Below are 12,276 nucleotides of genomic sequence, written 5' to 3'. Positions count from 1 at the left end.
AAAATAAGCAGGTTTACATTTTAACCCATCATTTTGATCCTGGATTTAAGTTATATTTAAGATTAACTTTAATCCTGTTGCACCATAACTTTAAACTCCGATTTAAATCTCGATTATGGATTAACTTTAAATTTAAGGGAGGTTTAAATACAATAAAATGCCCATGCAAATAAAATATGTAACTGATCGAACAAAAACAGGTCTCAGAGAGGTGTTTATTACAAATAAAAAAATGTAAATTAAAGCACATCGAGCGGGATGCCCGGAATGCGTATCCGTCACTCTTGGTGCACCTCGGTGTCGGACAAACAAAAGAAGTGAGGAATATTTAACAGCAGCGGTCACGGTGATGATGAGGCGAGCACCAGTGATCGCGGCAGTGCCTCTCATTCTCATGCCCGCTCCGTGTGTCTGCTGGGCGGCGATCAAACGGACAGACAGCGCTTTTCACGAGCGGAGATCGCTAGACGAATCATGTAATTTTTTTTTGGTGTCTTTTGTCGTAAATTATGTTATTACTCCATTAATGTATACTAGACTATAAATCCAGCGCTCCCTAAACCAGGGGCGTGTCTACGTGGTGGCTAGGGGTGGCACCGGCCCCCCCCTGAAATTTGGCTGGCCACCCAGTGCCCCCCCACCAGATGTCTTGCCATAGGATCGTTTTTAGTACATTTCTAATTTTAGGCGGTTTCTATAGTGTGATCTGGTCACAGTGATGATGAGGCGAGCACCAGTGAAGTGATCGCGGCCGCGCATCTCGTTTCTCATGCCCGCTCCGTGTGTCTGTTGGGCGGCGATCAAACGGACAGGGCAGCGCTTTTCACGAGCGGAGATCGCTAGACGAATCATGTAATTTTTTTTTTTGGTCTTTTGTCGTAAGTTATGTTATTACTCCATTAATGTATACTAGCCTATAAATCCAGCGCTCCCTAAACCAGGGGCGTGTCTACGTGGTGGCTAGGGGGGGCACCGGCCCCCCCCTGAAAATTGGCTGGCCACCCAGTGCCCCCCCACCATATGTCTTGCCATAGGATCGTTTTTAGTACATTTCTAATTTTAGGCGGTTTCTATAGTGTGATCTTAATGAGAATGTCGAGAGCGCATATGTTACGCGATCCATGTGCTTGAGGACGAATCTTTCCACTCCCAAGCGGATTTCCTTCACTCACAAAACTGGACGTGTGCTTTTAACATACATCGTTCCGCAAACACAACCACCAAGTCAAGTCTCGAGTCATTGCTGTCAAAGTCTAAGTCGAGTCTCAAGTCTTCTTTAATTATGTCGAGTCGAGTCGCAAGTCATCAAATTTGGGACCCGAGTCCGAGTCAAGTCTCGAGTCATGTGACTTCAGTCCACACCCCTGGAACTTACTATTCAAAGCATCCTGAAAAAAACAGCACGTTTACACAAAAATATTAAGCAGCACAACTGTTTTCAACACTGATAATAATAAGATTTTTTTTCTTGAGCAACAAAGCAGCATATTAGAACGATTTCTGATCATGTGACACTGAAGACTGGAGTAATGGCTGCTGAAAATTCAGCTTTGCATCACAGGAATAAATTACATTTTAAAATGAAGTAAAAAAAGGAAAGATTTTAAATTATTTTATTACATTTTGAACAATAGTGTGTGTACACATATTTGAATCCTCTTTAAAGTAACTAAATTCAAGAGCACTCAAGTGAATTTAATGAAAAAAGAAGTTCTCTTTGCATTCACGTTGTCCCTGGCCCTGTAAGTGGACTTGAATGTCTTAATGTTAAAAGCTTCTTCTAGTTATATTTCACACAATATTTCTAATTTCTGATGATTTACTGAACTGGTTGCTGTGCCAGATCTGAGGTTAAAGGTTTTATATATTTCTGACCACAGTCCTCTTGGCTCATACTTTTTTTTTTGTTTAATCAAGGAGAGTGTAATGGTTGACTGGCATACATGCATTTACTAATGAGCATATTGTTTAACAGATGAACTGTTAACAAGGACTATTTTGTAGGAGTCTCTGGGTATCTGACATTTGGGAAGAACGTTGCTCCTGATATTTTGATGTCGTACAGTGGGAGTGATGTGACCATGATCGTTGCCAGGCTGCTGTTTGGAATCTCAATCATCACCATCTACCCCATCATTATCTTGCTTGGAAGGTATACAGCAAACTGTCTTATGGCTATTAGGAGAAGCGTTACTGTACATCTATAGATTAATTGACATGTCTGTGTGTGTAGATCTGTGATTCAGGATCCACTGCTGCGGCGACGACACAAACACACAGCGGTGACAGAGTCTTACGAGAGCCGGACCCGTGTTGCATTGACCACAGTCTGGGTCACAATCACTCTTCTCATCGCAGTGGTTGTTCCAGACATTAGCAAAGTGATCAGTGTTGTCGGAGGAGTCGGTGCTTTCTTCATCTTTATATTTCCAGGTAATTGTGTCTTTTAATTTCTTTTACAATGCCACATGATGTGTGTTGAAAAAAAAAATTGTTTCTGTATGCCATAATTTATCAAATTAAAAATGAATATTCACATTCACATTTTTTTTCATGTGTTTTATATTATTATTATTATATTCTGATTATAAAAATATTCCTCATGATATGACCAGTTTAAATAAGAATAATGGTTTTAGCTTGATTCTCACAACAGTGTCTGTACGTTTTGGTATAATGCGAATCTTGGTAGCATGATGTGTATATTAATATAATTTTGTGTTAATTTGCATTCATTTTTATTAAAGGGCTTTGCCTAGTATTTGTGGTGCAGTCAGAGTCAATTTCTCTTGCAATGAGGTGAGTGAAGTGAAGTTTTTGATGTTTAATAAAATTCATACTTATTCTTTTACTTTCACAATAACCTTTTGTTTTTATGCTTTGTTTTGTCCCAGATATCTTCTGATCACATGGGGAATGATCACGCTTTTCTGTGGTACCTATATATTTGGCCAGAGCACTTCTATTGCGATCATGCAACTCCTAAGTGATACTTAAATTTCTGTCTGTTACTGTTCAACACAAGGACTTTTAATTGTATGGGTTGGCATAATTTTAGACATTGCTCCAATACTTCATGTATGGAATAATTCTGTAAAAATGGAGATTGTTGTACAAATGTACAACTAAATTTGTATGGAATACCTCAGACAAACATGTCATGTAAATCTGAACAATTTATATATTGTCATTTTTTAATGTTCTGCTATTTTAATGGCCAATGTCACATTGGGACAGATGTGAGCTTAGTTATAATAAAAGAATATAGGATATGAAATTAGAAAAAGAGCTGAAGTTGTGTTTATATTTGGACTATTCTTTAGGTCTCATCGGAACCACTTTTGTACACATAAGCAAATTTGTAAATTAATAAACACATTTTTATATAATTTGTCTATGAACAACTGAATGTGACAGTGAAAAAAATTTCATTTTTCAATTCATTCAAAATCAGTTCATTCCAACACCCAGTGACTGAAAAAAAGCTGAAAAATGCAGTGACTGATCCTTTTTCAGTACTTTATTGAATAGCAGCACTCTACATAATCTAGAATTTTAACAAATTGAAGACGAATATAATACTTTGCATCCCTGCAATAAATCTCTACTCACTTATAAGAGAGAAAGCCAGTATACGGAAACATACATGGATATAAGTAGTAGTATTTCATCAAACAATGCCATTAAAAGTGACTGCTCATATAGTAAGTTTTATTCATTTCATATATAGCGAGAGAGAGAGAGGTTTTTTGTTCCGTTACTGGAGTAATATAAAAGAAAATAAGAAATGCACAAAATCCATTTAAAGTAGCATAGCTAAATTCTATGGCAAATAATTTACTGGACATTCATTTGTTACATGCACTCACTGTGAGGGATAAACAAACCAAACAGAAGGCAGGAGTGGTGGGAAAGCAAACGGAAAGGAACGATGCAGTTTGGGCCGTGTTGGTTTTGAGTTGTTTACACATTGAGCCCACCAGAAATTCACACAAATACAACAGCCTTTGAGTTACTGAGCAACAAATGAGAGATGTGGAAGTCTGACCCACTTTGAAAAATCCTCTTCTATGAGGACATTTTTTGCTTATCCTGAGAAATGACATGATGCCAAATGTTCAGTTGTAGAGAAGCAATAAAACTGATGGAATAAGAATTTAATGCCACTCTCTAACTCTGTGCACTCTTCCTAGATCCAAATATTATCTTTCAAAAATGATCAACATAAAATATTCAATATAATTCTGTTATTACTCAGGATATTATCTACTCTATACCAGCAAATCTCATTTACATAAGCATTTCATCTATACTTCAGGTACATTGTGCTTTTGGACCAGATGTTTATTTGGTGTGTTGTAAATGTAGGCCCTTTGACTGGCAGAATGCGTCATGGTCATGTTTTGAAAAAAGTACCAGTCTCTCTACGTGGCTCAGTGCGTTACACAAATGTGTCATGAAGATACAGTTCAAAGCACTTATAACACTATAACTAATATCAAATGACCTTTACAGAAACACTATTGTCCATGGACAGCTGTAGAAATACTTTGCTGCACAGTTTTTGTCTTCTCAGAAGTTGTACCATAGGGAACTGTTTGCAAAGCAGCGGATGCATCTTTGAATTGGGATGAAATATTAATCAGCCTCATTTCGTTTGAAGACACTGTTTATGCAAGTTGATATTTCAAATGCGAATCAACCAGGTGAGGTTCCCAAAAGCTCTGGGGAGTTTTAATGTCGTTTCTGTGTGTTGCAGTGGTGGGTGAAGAGGGAATCGGTACTGTGTCTGGTGTTCTCTGCAGCCGACACTACTTTTGGCTCAATATCAAATGGATACTGTGTAAACAAGTAACTACAAAAAGAAGGAGACAGAGTGGGGAGAGCACAGAGAGAAAGGGGTGGGGGTAGTTAAGATAGCAGGGACTGTGACAGAGGGAGGAAGAGGAGAAGAAGAGAAGGTTTTCAGGCATAAGGCGGGACCATTCCACCTGCAGACCGGCTGGCTTCTCAGTCTCTGTTCAAGCTGCACCAGGCGGCTAGAAAGAGAGACACAGAGTCAGTGTCAGTATTAAAGAGATAAACAGTAAATGTTTAATGCCCCAGCTTCCTTTCTTTAGGTTTATACAAATATGTCAACCGACATTTTAGACAAATAATTTCTGTTGCAGTTATGCAAAAGGCACCACATGAGATAAAGTGTTTCGATTATGCGATGGAAGGAGTACTGGAAATTGTAATGGAGAATCAAAGCAGACATTCACTAAAAAAGAGAAAAAAAATCAAACAGTTTGCTTGTGTCGTATTAGTCATTCCTGAACAGATGAAATATATAAAATATTTATAATTAGTTATTTATTGATACAGATTATTGCAATTGAGCTATTGAGATTTATTGCAATATTCATGACTTTTTAAATAAAAAAATCTTCAATATGTGATATTTTTAACAGTTTTTTTTTTCAATAGTTTTAAATAACTTCTTTAAAATGTTATATATTAAATATATAATTTAACATACACACACACTTACATTTTTTTGGTGCTATACAGGCCACCGTGTTTTAATCCCTATTTTTTAAATCAAATAAATATATATTTTTTAATTTGTGTATATATATATATATAAACAAATTCAAAAATATTGATTATCTCTCTCTCTCTCTGTATATATGTAACATGCACTCACTGTGTGTGTGTGTGTGTGTATATATATATATATATATATATATATATATATGAATTTGTTTTCTATCCATCCATCCATCCATCCATCTATCTATCGAGAGAAAGAGATTTACAACTATGTAGGATAATTACACTGTTTGTATATTTTGCAAAACCTGTCTCTTGACATACAGCTGACATAAGATTGAGAGATTTCGAACTTCAAAAGATATTAATGCAGAGAATGTCAGAGGACGGGCATGCTGAAAATGAGAGTAATCCTGTAGGGCAGGTAGGAATACTTAATGGCTGTGAAATGTAAAGACATCACCCCAGAGACACAAGACACAAAAAGTAGCATCAAAGGCTGGCTTGGCACCAATGCCCATAGCAGACCCTACGGCTGGCAGCAGTGGAACGTACCAGGCACAGCGACAGCGGACACAGCCTCGGGCTGGCACAGAGTATCCACTTTCACATGCTGGAAAGCCTTGCAAGCTGCAGTCTGAACGTGCCTAAGAGAGAAGCAGAGAAGGTTAGAAAAGGAGCAAAAAAAAAATCCAGCACTGTAATGTCTTTAGATGTAAAATAGCATCAATAATATATTGTTAATGTGTCAGATTTTTGATCCTCAGATTTTTGAGCCAAGAGGATTTTGAATGTAACTTTCATAAAATAAATAAATAAAAAATGAGTATATTTGATAATTTTGTTTCGTAAGTAAATAATAAAGCTCACTTATTGCATGAAAAACACTGTTAAAAGTGTTTGTTTAAAATTCTGTTTCACAAAACACCCATAGGTGTGGTCACATTAAATTTCGGAAAGATTTTTAGAACAGAAAATCCAAATTGGTCTATTGTAAACACTGTAGAGATGTATGAACAAATAAGTCACTTTCAAACCAAGCAGCTTCCTGTTGGTCAGTGTCGTAAATTTGCGTAACCAAGTTGAACTCGAGCAAAATGTGCAAGTATAAGTTTTTCACCCTCATGTGAAACTCCTACTCACACAGATTCCTATCAAAATGACTGATGACTGTGAAATTCTGCCGAGAAACAGTAAATGTGACTGCACCTTAAATTTGGTGAGTTTGAGTTCATCATTTGCTGAATGAAAATAGTCATCGTCTATCCACCTTCATGTCACTTGCAACTCGTGACCCCCATGAAACACAAAAGGAGTCATCAAAATGTCAAAGCTGCTCTTGTCCATACAATGAAAAAACTCAAGTCAAGCTCAAGAAAAAGAAAAAGTTCAGTCGCAACTAAAAGACAAAAAATACAGGCCAATATCTTAATTTTTTTATTTTCATGTCTAGGGCAATATGTTAGTTTTTTATTTTCATGTCTCGTCTCAAGATAATTCAGGTGGTTTAGGAGTTTAGAGAAGATCACACACAGGAGAAAAGGTGTTTCACTGTACCTCTTCCATTCCTCCTCTCCATCCCAGAACTCATACACCACAAAGGAAAGGCCGTCAGGCAGCCGCACAGCCGTCACACTGGAGAGAGATGAACAGAAGTACAGAAGTGAAAAAACACTCTACACTCTTTCATTCTCATACTTTTCAAAAACAATGATTCAGCAGCCTGATGGAAAACCCTGGAAATTTTATAAAAACAAACAGTCAGAATAAAGAAAAGAGGGATAATGTGTTATGTGTTACTTCCACTCTATAGAAAACGTAAACAAAACCATAATTATCCACTGTACTGCATGACCCTCCACTTGATGGCAGTACCTCCTCACAATTCCTGCTCTGCTTTTATATTGCCTAAAGGGCTGCAGCTGTAGCAATGATTAGCATTAGCTCAATAAATCAACAGAAGTCTAAACATCAGCCAGTTCAGACAATCACCACACACTCCTCAAACTTTCATTAGAGGCTGCAAAACTGCAGCAAGTACTGCAGTTTCTGGACTGCTTTCTGGATGGGGAAATGATTCAAGCTTTACTCAATCTTGGGTCGCCCACATGTAACAGAACATGCCATGCCATGTCCCCAGCAGCTGTAGCTGTTTAAAGTCAATGTTAATGGTTTCTGCTATCCATTTTACATATGTAATTTGATGCATTTAAGATAGATAGATAGACAGGAAGAGATAAGACAGAAGAATCATCTGGATGGTGAAAAGTGGGGATTACATACCAGAATGCAGACTGAATGTGAGCTATTAGACTATTAATTAGCATTACCCGATAGCCTGCATGGCAAAACAGTAGAAAGGAAAAGTTGTTTGAGAAGAAAGTTAGATGAATCCAATGAATCCTTCACAGAATGTGCATTAAGACAGTGAATAGGTTCAATTCTGGTTTCATTTTGACTTTAGTAACTGTACAGGTGTGTTATTGTTGTGAACAACAGCATTGCAAGCCAGTCAGTGGCTTGGTGTTATTGAGTTATAAGAGCGGTTGTAAAAACGAAACAGCATTTCAATCCCTGTTAAACTGACTTCAGCATCCTCAAAAAAGGACACTCTGAATATTTCACAAACAGAACATGATAATAGAGTAGTAGAGAGGAGGAAAGTTGAAAGAAATAAGGCAGATAAAAGGGAGGCTACAGAGATGACAGTTCAGCAGCAATGGGGTATTTGCAGAAGCCTGCAGATGTTCTCGCTGATCAATTATTCACTAGTCTGATGTGAATCTTGACGGCAGTACAAAATGCTGCCACACAAAGCCCTCTCTCAGAGAACAGACTCAGGGAGTTTCCTTGAGAAACACTGCAAAGGACCTACTTTACTCACTGCTCTTACATTAATATTTCATCCTGTGGGGCTGCAAAAAAATACTCTCAGTTGTGGTCTGACTAAAAATTTCAAAATGAAGCAACTACCGTTCAAAAGTTTGGGGTCAGTAAGACTTGTTTTAATGTTTGTGAAAAAGGTCTCTCATACTCACTATGAATGCATTTATTTGATCAAAAATACAGTAATAACAGCAATATTGTTAAATATTATTATAATTTAAAATAACTGGTTTTAATTTTTATGTATTTGAACATTTAAATTATTCCTGTGATGGCAAAGCTGATTTAGTGCTCAATTAATCATTGTTGAAAACATTTGTGCTGCTTAGGATTTTTTCGTGGAAAAGGATACATTTTCTCTGGATTCTCAGGATTCAATGTCTTTACTGTCACTTTTGATCAGTTTATTGCATCCGTGCTGAATAATTGAAGTATTACTTTCTTAAAAAACAAACAAAAAAAAAAACTTGCTGACCCCTTTTGAATGGTGGCAGGGAACACAAACTTACTGATTTTAAAACATTTCAGGACAATTTTGATATTTTAGGGCTTTGTAAATGATGTGTATACTGCAGAAAAAGCAGCAATTGTTTAGCCAGTTTCATAAATAAATCATGAACTAGAATAACAACACTCCCCTCTGCTCGCCTGCCATCTTTATCCACAGGAGGCAAAATGATACAGTGTTGTATTTCAACACATCTGGGATAAATACACAATGTTGAGATACATACATTTATGAGAGATGCACAGGTTCATTCTCTAAGAAATGCATAGCAGTATAGTTTTTGCTACCCTCCAACAGACATTTTGAAATATATGAAACTTCGATAGAACATACATACGCCATTCCCTCAGCAGATAAAAAGTAACTGAAAACGGTTAAGTCTGACATCACAAAAAAGCAAAAAATACGTTTGTACTATCATAACGACTTATCTGGTTGAACTGAATATGATGCATTGAGACACGAGGAGGGAATGAGAAAAATACTCACTAGAAGGTCAAGTTTAAGACAAAAACATTAACTTAACTCACTGGAAACAGTCTCTCTGAGCAGACACATTCTTCAGGTATTGTTTCAGGGCCTCGCAGAACTCTCCCAGCTGCTTCTGGGAAACTTTCATCTCCTGGCGGATCAGGTAAAGAGACTGAAGAAAGAGAAAGAGAGCAACAGGAACGCTTTGAATATTATTAACATTTGTCTTGATGTTAATATTCACTTAATATTCTCTTTAGGCAAAATAAATAAATAAATAAAACCAGACATATTTAGAGACTCAAATCACAGCAGAAGGGTTCAAGAAATCATAAGTTATAAACACTTAATTCTAACCCCGTTAAGGAAAAGCAAACTGCCTTAAAGGCTTTGACCCTCATTTACTCAGAGTCATGGTCTATATTGCAGATGAAGGGTTATGAAAGATCTGCATATGGTTACTCCTTTAGGAGAAGGAGAAATAAATATGATACATACCAGACTGTAAAATCAATACTTCAAGCAACTCTTTTGGATCGTCGCCTAAGTAACTAATTAATTCCCAGTGTAATCAGTAAATGATGTAGAATTGTGGGAGTGTGGTTGGCTACCAAATAAAGTACAGTACTGGCTTTAAAACTGGCCTTTGCAACAAGCACCGAAAAAAAATTCATAACATTTCCAAGAAGGAACAATCTAGAACTTAACGTTAATGAAAATGAACCTCTTCTGACTTGTCTATTTCACATGATTGCACCTCTCGTGTAACACGTCACTCAAGCCTCCCACTCCTTTCTAAATTGGTGCCGTCATCTTGAACCAATTTTATTAAGTCTGAGATATTACCTTGCAACAGATAAAGAAATTATAGGTTTAAATGTAATATTTGATTGGCAGACTATTTCCACACTGCAGAGCACCCTGAGGAGCCTAACGTGTTGATTAACATCTGCATTTATATGCTGAAAATCATAAAAGTTTAAGATGCCTATATGCACATCATTTCAACCTGAAGCAATATTCTCTAAAATGTTTATAATGCACCACAGTTCAAAGGTTTGGGGTCAGTAGGATTTTTTAACTGAAAAAAAAAAGTATAAATTAAATTAATCAAAAGTGTCTGTAAAAAAATTAAGCTACAATCGATTTCTATTTAAAATAAATACTATTCTTTTAAACTTTATATTCATCAAAGAATCCTGAAAAAGTATTATGGTTTGCACAAAAATAAGCAGAATAATTGATATATAAACATTAATAATAAGAAGAAATGTTTCTTGAGCACCAAATCAGCATATTAGCATGGTTTCTGAAGGATCGTGTGACACTGAAGACTGGAGTAATGATGCTGAAAATACAGCTTTGCAATCACAGGAATTAATTATATTTTAAAATAGTAAAACAAAAAACAGCAATTTTAAATTGTAATAATAGTTCACAATATTACTGTTTTTACAGTATTTTTGATCAAATAAATGCAGCCTTGGTGAGTGTCCCCAAACTTTTGAACAGTTGTGTATATTATCCTATAACCAGGCCCACCGCACCTGGTAAACTTTTCAGAATTATTTAGCCTTAAATTATTTTCCCTAACAGAAAAGTCTTCCGAGTTTGGGTTTGGCTATAACTTTTGTATGCCATATTACAACCAAATAACCTCACCGCAACAAAAATCATAACTTTACAGGAATTAAATAGTGAAGAAAGGGTATGTTTTTAGAGAAACCAAAGTGTATTTTTTGTATGTACGGTGCGTTCCAAACGGGATATATCGCCCTCCGAAGGGCACTTCAGAGTGAAAACAAACATGGCCGCCATATTGAAGAGTCGTTCCAAACCGAAGTGCTCAAAACTGGCCACTTCAAAGGGCCCTTCGGAATGAAGGATTTCGAAGGGTACAACTGATGGACACTTCGGTTCTACAATTCTTTGCATGATGACGGCACCTCTGTGTAGGCACGTGATGATGACGCAGAAGGGCACTTCAAGGAACAGTTGTTTGGTCCCCTACACCCTTCAACACTTCGAAGCTCTCACTCTGGAGGGTAAACCCTTTGAAGGGATTAAGGGCATAGGGATGAGCCCTTCCGAATGGAACGCAGGGGTAGTGTATGCTATAACTAAGGTGTCACATCTTTAATAGACCATGTGCTGTTCCCCGGCAGGTGGGAAAGATAAAACTCAAGCGAAAACCATTAGGCCCTTTGATTTGACAGCCGTCCTGTTCCCCGAAGGGGAGGGCAATAAAAGAGCAGAAGCGTGGTAATAAACCCTGAACTTAATCAAGAGCACTATGCCACCCAACACTAGCCAGAATGCAATCAGAAACACTACATTACCCAACCTACACAAAACTCAATAAGTATCATTCTGCCTTCCCATTCTCCTCCACTGGAGGCCTGATCTGATGGGCGCATACGAATAATTAGAGAAATGCAAGAGGGTTCGGAATCCAATTTTCTTTGCATTTCAACATGTGACTGATCCAAACGAGCTGCATTGCGACCGATTGCACTAATGTCTTTCATTAGTCTTCAATGTTTGTTTGAACAGCGAGGGGGCTTCATTCAGACTCAGTGCTGTGGAATAAACTGATAAAACAAAGCTCTGTAGATGAAGCAAATGTGACCCATAGTCTAACTGTTAAGAGGCTTTGGGATCAGTAGGATATTGTATTATTAGAATCCTTAAATCTCTCACTATGATTGGAGCCAGTTTAAATTTCCGTAAGCAATATTTCTTGGGTGTATTGCAATGTCTCTCATTTGGGTTTATGTGGAATTAGCAATCCCTGATGTGGTCAATGTGCTTTGTGTATGTGTATGATGTGAATGCACGTGTGTGTGTGTGTGTGTGTGTGTGTGTGTGTGTGAGAG

The 12,276-nt window shown here is 37.2% G+C and overlaps 2 protein-coding genes across 4 annotated transcripts in view; one reads left to right on the top strand and one right to left on the bottom strand.

Annotated features, from left to right (window-relative positions):
• LOC107672198 (putative sodium-coupled neutral amino acid transporter 8) overlaps positions 1 to 3,389 on the top strand; it is a 7,346-nt gene extending 3,957 nt beyond the window's left edge. For both annotated transcript variants that reach the window (XM_016465291.1, XM_016465290.1), the window contains 4 exons: positions 2,005 to 2,152; positions 2,234 to 2,433; positions 2,748 to 2,799; positions 2,895 to 3,389. In XM_016465291.1, the coding sequence (XP_016320777.1) occupies positions 2,005 to 2,152; positions 2,234 to 2,433; positions 2,748 to 2,799; positions 2,895 to 2,997 (503 nt within the window). In that variant the 3' untranslated portion in view covers positions 2,998 to 3,389. The remainder of the gene's footprint in view (positions 1 to 2,004; positions 2,153 to 2,233; positions 2,434 to 2,747; positions 2,800 to 2,894) is intronic.
• A 1,450-nt stretch (positions 3,390 to 4,839) lies between these two features.
• The window catches only part of LOC107672281 (N-terminal EF-hand calcium-binding protein 2-like), a 104,042-nt gene continuing 96,605 nt past the window's right edge, over positions 4,840 to 12,276 (bottom strand). For both annotated transcript variants that reach the window (XM_016465413.1, XM_016465414.1), the window contains 4 exons: positions 9,460 to 9,572; positions 7,093 to 7,170; positions 6,091 to 6,182; positions 4,840 to 5,039 (listed from right to left, as the gene is read on the bottom strand). In XM_016465413.1, coding sequence (XP_016320899.1) covers positions 5,011 to 5,039; positions 6,091 to 6,182; positions 7,093 to 7,170; positions 9,460 to 9,572 — 312 coding nt within the window. In that variant the 3' untranslated portion in view covers positions 4,840 to 5,010. The remainder of the gene's footprint in view (positions 5,040 to 6,090; positions 6,183 to 7,092; positions 7,171 to 9,459; positions 9,573 to 12,276) is intronic.

This window comes from Sinocyclocheilus anshuiensis, unplaced genomic scaffold (genome assembly GCF_001515605.1).
Source record: "Sinocyclocheilus anshuiensis isolate Anshui unplaced genomic scaffold, SAMN03320099.WGS_v1.1 scaffold997, whole genome shotgun sequence".
NCBI lineage: Eukaryota > Metazoa > Chordata > Actinopteri > Cypriniformes > Cyprinidae > Sinocyclocheilus > Sinocyclocheilus anshuiensis.
Note: the sequence above shows the minus strand (reverse complement) of the source record. Positions and strands in the feature narration are given on the sequence as shown.